This window comes from Mytilus edulis, chromosome 1 (genome assembly GCF_963676685.1).
Source record: "Mytilus edulis chromosome 1, xbMytEdul2.2, whole genome shotgun sequence".
Classification (NCBI taxonomy): Eukaryota; Metazoa; Mollusca; class Bivalvia; order Mytilida; family Mytilidae; genus Mytilus; species Mytilus edulis.
Genome location: NC_092344.1, coordinates 99,103,802 through 99,110,298, shown reverse-complemented (window position 1 = coordinate 99,110,298; position 6,497 = coordinate 99,103,802). Strand labels below are relative to the sequence as shown.

The 6,497-nt window shown below is 32.6% G+C and overlaps 1 protein-coding gene across 1 annotated transcript; it reads right to left on the bottom strand.

Moving 5' to 3' along the window:
* Positions 1–2,586: 2,586 nt before the first annotated feature.
* LOC139493266 (filaggrin-like) lies at positions 2,587–4,641 on the bottom strand. The gene is made up of 2 exons (XM_071281537.1): positions 3,585–4,641; positions 2,587–3,554 (listed from the first exon to the last, which is right to left on the bottom strand). Exons 1-2 carry the CDS (start codon positions 4,639–4,641, stop codon positions 2,587–2,589), a joined length of 2,025 nt encoding a protein of 674 aa, XP_071137638.1.
* Between the last annotated feature and the right edge of the window lie 1,856 nt (positions 4,642–6,497).

The following is a 6,497-nucleotide window of genomic DNA, read 5'->3' as shown; positions in this document are numbered from 1 at the left end:
TTTCTACTACTTAGGTAATATCTTCGCTAACCAAGGGTTACACGATCAGTCCCCACCCCCCTCGCAACCCTTGGCAAGATAGAGGTTTTTTTTTTAAAGATTCCGATGTTATCAAGGGAGATAATTACGTCAGTTCCATGTTTGTTCATCTTTCTATCAATCCAATTATATTCAACCATCACTAATTTCAATTTTAAGCACTGAATTAAGCAAAAATTTTACTTGATTGATAGTTAAAAAATGTGTTCAATATAAATTGGTCGGTGCAGTTTAAAACACATTTAATATATAGATAAGCTATCATTAAAACTATGATGAAAGAAAATCTTTCGCTTCATATGGCGAGAATATGACATTCTGGATTTAAGAAAAATCTGTAGGTTATTTTGAATTCCTTTAACGATCGATTAAAAATGAGATGGTCTAACATATATGTATACCATATCAAACAATGTCCGTACTATGTAGAAAGCAAATTTAATGTACGTTATCTGCAAAAATAGAAGTATTTTCATTTCATTCTGTAAAAAAAGCTCGAGCAAGGTTTTTTAAGTGTTTTTTTATTCACTTCCTACTACTACATGCGTTTTTTTTTAATTCACTTTCTCACTACTACATGCATGATTTCTTTTCATATTGTTCAGCTTTCATGTTGAAAATGATCTGGAGGTGTCTGCACTAACTATAACTATATTTACCCGGGCTCAGTCCCAATCCTTAAAAAGTAAATAGTCAGCTGAATGTCGAGTATCCTCGTGATTAACATACCTTAAGTAGCATCGTTTACTTTCATTACAATTTTAAATATATCATTTTTCAATATCAACTTGTAAGGAAAAGATTATTTTATACTTTATATCCTTTCATGTCCATATTGTGTGGTCTTTAACAAAAAGAATTAAAAATCAATAACGTACAAATGGATATTTAATACCACATTATGTAATTATAACGTGCTGTATCCAAAAATACGACATTTTAATTTCCCGCGTTTGAGAGCAACCTTCTCTTGGGAAAATGTCTTCTCAAGAAGAAATCTTCCATTGCGAATAAAATCAAATAAAATGTTACTGTACGTGTTTTTGAATTTACACGCGTTTTACGTTTGAAGGGATTAAAAGTTTGAAAAGAACTACAATAAGATTAACAGACTTGACATTTCATTAATAGTGGTGGATTTTGATTACCAGAGTCAATGTATAGAAAGTACGAACTAAGATATGACTAGGAACGATTAAAATTAAGATTGGTGTTCTTTGTAAACAGATATCCAACACCAATTCACAACCGTTGTATCGATCTCACAATGAACGTCAGACTATGATTTTATATGTGAGCCTAAACTAACCAACTCTTTCTGGTTCACACTTTCCGCCAATTCCATTTCCTTAAGAGTCATATCTCATAATTTAAAGTGCATGCATGTGTACATGTATATGATATTTTTGTTGTGCAATTTCCGAATACAAAAGTGATTATAAGAATTTGACTATTTCCGTTTCCTTTTTTTACATCGCTATATCTAAGCCCTTAGATTAATTTGACGATTGCTAATTTTCCTTCCTAAAAACTATTCCTTCGACTATGTCACTCAGAATATAAAACCCATTTCCTTCAGTAGACATAAAAAAAAACATAGTTTAAAACTCAGTGTCGACAATTTCAAGTAGTGTTATATAACCATATTTCTTTTTCGCATTTCACCAATTTATAATTTTAATTGAAGATATATATATTTCGAAGTTTTATAGAAAAAAGTGGGTAGTGATATATGAAATTGTTTTCAATTTAAACAATTCTTGTAAACTATTCATTTTGAAAAGATGAAATTGACATGTTTACTGAACTAATGTATCAGTATTGTGAAGGATTACGTTAGATTTTAATCCACCATTAAAATATTTGGATCATATCTAAACTTCAAATGACAAAGACAAGTGGCTACTTCACACCTGAGAATATGCCTTACCACACCTGTGTAAACCTACTCATTTATTACTTACATTGTTTTATTATGCATTTGTTTGAGTTACAGATTTGTTGCGAAAACTTTGACAATTGTACTAATATTACAGGTCGTAATCTGCCTGTTAATAATTATAATATAAGTTAAGAACATAATTCCTGTGTACATGGCCCACAATATAGCCTATAAGTGTTGTTCTCGTTTTGTCCTTGTTAGTATACTGTTCTTTTGGTTTGCTTTTCTCTGTTTATGATTGTACCTTTATTTTTCTTTTCTCTGTATAATGTTCTTTTTATCTATTTTCTCCGCGTATATTGTTCTTTTTTTTTGCAATTCTCTTTTACGTGTAATGTCCTTTTATTTGTGCTATCCTCTGGATGTCCTTGTGTTTCCCCTTGTTTGCATAATGTTCTTTCGATTCCCTTTTCTTTAAATCTTCTTCTGTTTGTCCTTATACGTGTAATGTTCTTTTCTTTTGCTTTTCTCTGAGTGTTCTTGTTTGTTCTTATATGTATAATGTTTTTTTTTTATTTTGCTATTCTTTGAATAATCTTGTGTTTCTCCTCGTCTATATTATTTTCTTTTATTTAGCTTTTCTCATCATGTTCTTTCGTTTCTCCTTATTTGTATAATGTTCTTTTATCTGTGCTATCCTCTGAATGTCCTTGTGTTTCCCCTTGTTTGTATAATGTTCTTTTATCTGTGGTCTCCTCTGGATGTCCTTGTGTTTCCCCTTGTTTGTATAATGTTCTTTTATCTGTGGTCTCCTCTGGATGTCCTTGTGTTTCCCCTTGTTTGTATAATGTTCTTTTATCTGTGGTCTCCTCTGGATGTCCTTGTGTTTCCCCTTGTTTGTATAATGTTCTTTTATTTGTGCTATCCTCTGGATGTCCTTGTGTTTCCCCTTGTTTGTATAATGTTCTTTTATCTGTGGTCTCCTCTGGATGTCCTTGTGTTTCCCCTTGTTTGTATAATGTTCTTTTATCTGTGGTCTCCTCTGAATGTCCTTGTGTTTCCCCTTGTTTGTATAATGTTCTTTTATCTGTGGTCTCCTCTGAATGTCCTTGTGTTTCCCCTTGTTTGTATAATGTTCTTTTATCTGTGCTATCCTCTGGATGTCCTTGTGTTTCCCCTTGTTTGTATAATGTTCTTTTATCTGTGGTCTCCTCTGGATGTCCTTGTGTTTCCCCTTGTTTGTATAATGTTCTTTTATCTGTGGTCTCCTCTGGATGTCCTTGTGTTTCCCCTTGTTTGTATAATGTTCTTTTATCTGTGGTCTCCTCTGGATGTCCTTGTGTTTCCCCTTGTTTGTATAATGTTCTTTTATCTGTGGTCTCCTCTGGATGTCCTTGTGTTTCCCCTTGTTTGTATAATGTTCTTTTATCTGTGCTATCCTCTGAATATTCTTGTGTTTCTCCTTGTTTGTATAATGTTCTTTTATTTGTGCTATCCTCTGGATGTCCTTGTGTTTCCCCTTGTTTGTATAATGTTCTTTTATCTGTGGTCTCCTCTGGATGTCCTTGTGTTTCCCCTTGTTTGTATAATGTTCTTTTATCTGTGGTCTCCTCTGAATGTCCTTGTGTTTCCCCTTGTTTGTATAATGTTCTTTAATTTGTGCTATCCTCTGGATGTCCTTGTGTTTCCCCTTGTTTGTATAATGTTCTTTTATTTGTGGTCTCCTCTGGATGTCCTTGTGTTTCCCCTTGTTTGTATAATGTTCTTTTATCTGTGGTCTCCTCTGGATGTCCTTGTGTTTCCCCTTGTTTGTATAATGTTCTTTTATCTGTGGTCTCCTCTGGATGTCCTTGTGTTTCCCCTTGTTTGTATAATGTTCTTTTATCTGTGGTCTCCTCTGGATGTCCTTGTGTTTCCCCTTGTTTGTATAATGTTCTTTTATCTGTGGTCTCCTCTGGATGTCCTTGTGTTTCCCCTTGTTTGTATAATGTTCTTTTATCTGTGGTCTCCTCTGGATGTCCTTGTGTTTCCCCTTGTTTGTATAATGTTCTTTTATCTGTGGTCTCCTCTGGATGTCCTTGTGTTTCCCCTTGTTTGTATAATGTTCTTTTATCTGTGGTCTCCTCTGGATGTCCTTGTGTTTCCCCTTGTTTGTATAATGTTCTTTTATCTGTGGTCTCCTCTGGATGTCCTTGTGTTTCCCCTTGTTTGTATAATGTTCTTTTATTTGTGCTATCCTCTGGATGTCCTTGTGTTTCCCCTTGTTTGTATAATGTTCTTTTATCTGTGGTCTCCTCTGGATGTCCTTGTGTTTCCCCTTGTTTGTATAATGTTCTTTTATCTGTGGTCTCCTCTGGATGTCCTTGTGTTTCCCCTTGTTTGTATAATGTTCTTTTATCTGTGGTCTCCTCTGGATGTCCTTGTGTTTCCCCTTGTTTGTATAATGTTCTTTTATCTGTGGTCTCCTCTGGATGTCCTTGTGTTTCCCCTTGTTTGTATAATGTTCTTTTATCTGTGGTCTCCTCTGGATGTCCTTGTGTTTCCCCTTGTTTGTATAATGTTCTTTTATCTGTGGTCTCCTCTGGATGTCCTTGTGTTTCCCCTTGTTTGTATAATGTTCTTTTATTTGTGCTATCCTCTGGATGTCCTTGTGTTTCCCCTTGTTTGTATAATGTTCTTTCGATTTCATTTTTTCTGAATCTTCTTCCGTTTATCCTCATACTTGTAATGTTCTTTTATTTTGTTTTTCTCTTCAATGTTTTTGTGTTGTTCTTATCTGTATAATGTTTTTTTTTTTTTTTTGCTATTCTTTGAATGTCCTCGTGTTTCTTCTTGTCTGTATAATGTTAGTTTTTTTTTTCTCTGAATATTCTTGTGTTTCTCCTTGTTTGTATAATGTTCTTGTATTTTTGCCATTTCTCTGAATGTTCTTACGTTTCTCCTTGTTTGTATAATGTTATTTAATTTTGGATATTCCCATTGTTCTTGTGTTTCTCCTTGTTTGTATAACGTTCTTTAATTAGGTTTTTTTTCTGCTATTTTTAGGTCCTTTTTGGTTTATAGCTCTTCGACGTTTTCAGTCCTAATACATCCTTGACTTTCAAATATTAGGCTTTGAGCGTTACTGATGAAGGTTGGTCCAGAAAAGCACTTCAGACGCAAGCAAGTAATATCTTGTTTTTATTTTTTATTATTTGTATTGTAGTTTGAAAACCATTCGGAATTTGTGGTCCTCAATGCTCTTCATTTGTTTTTAATTTGGGCGTCAAAATTTAGGCTTTTACTGAAGAAACGCACGTCTGGCGTACAAATTATAAGCCTGGTAACATGTATATGCGAGATTTATTTTATTGTTATGTTATTTCACCAAAACCATCTTCTTTTAGAATTTCTGGAAGCCGTTCTTTTTATCCAGATCTTTTCTCATAATTTTGCCTTATGATATATGTCGTTTGGAATCCTGTTGTCACTATCAAAATTTAACAAAAAAAGAAGAGCTTAAAAAGAAATTTTGGTCAAACTCATCTGTTTTTACTATAAAAGTTTTTTTTCTGATTTTTATTAAAATAATAAACTCAAGGTTTAAAAAGAACAAAATGACTCTCATATTTTTTTTAAATATATATATATATATATTTTTAAATTGTGTATAAATATTTTGAGGAAGCAAACCAAAAATTATATATATGTTGTTTTCTTTCGGTTGGATGAATAATATACTCTTTTGTCCAGAATGATTGGTTTGTTTGTCGTGTCAATTCTCCGTAACATTTTTCGTTCATTTCAACCGAAAGTCATTCGACTCATTTTATTCTTTTTTTCTCACTATTTAAAATAAAGTGTGTTTTTGTTTTTGTATGTGTAAACCAATTTGCATCATTTTTAAACTCTACTGTGACTGACTTATTTCCATCTTAGTCCAACCAAGTTTCAAACTGAAGGAATAAAAAGATGTGATTCTATTTCATCAAAGATTGTGATTAAGAGTTTTTCCATTCTAGGGTTGTCTATAAAACATAACGTATATTTCAAGATGCCTAGTATATAATGCATATAATTTGATGAACCCATGCCATGTGGTTCTTCTCTTGAGCGTATAGTAATTTGCCAATGAAAACAAATCTTTATAAATTCGGTGAACATGTATTTTTGCTACAGAGCTGTGTTTCGAACGTTGGTTATTGGTCATCTGTATTTCGGTTATTTAATGCAGTGATAATGAAACCTTAGAAGAAAAATATGTTTGTATAACCAAAACACATTGGACTTTAAAACCATCAAATATATATGAAAGTTACACGCACATGTATACCACAAGCAGGGAGAAATTTCAATATTAAATGCATAACGATAAACTATTCTAAAATCAAGAATATATGTATACTTTCATTTAAATAGAAAGCAACTTTTGAAAAGAAACACCTTGGCGCACCTGGCAAAATAAACCAAGTCTTTCAAGTTTTATGTAGTTTATAGACATACGAATTAAATTAACATTATTCTCCTTCTCTTGAATTTATAATGTCTTCAATCAACGACCATTCTTCTTCATGGAATAGATAATGAAATATACACG

What these genes read in the sequence shown, in the direction of transcription:
- LOC139493266 (XM_071281537.1), bottom strand. Translation starts at nt 4,641, where the DNA reads ATGAGGATAAACGGAAGAAGATTCAGAAAAAATGAAATCGAAAGAACA. An exon ending in ACAAGGACATCCAGAGGATA is followed by an intron (nt 3,555 to 3,584) that starts GCACAAATTAAA and finishes TATACAAACAAG; the next exon opens with GGGAAACACAAGGACATTCA.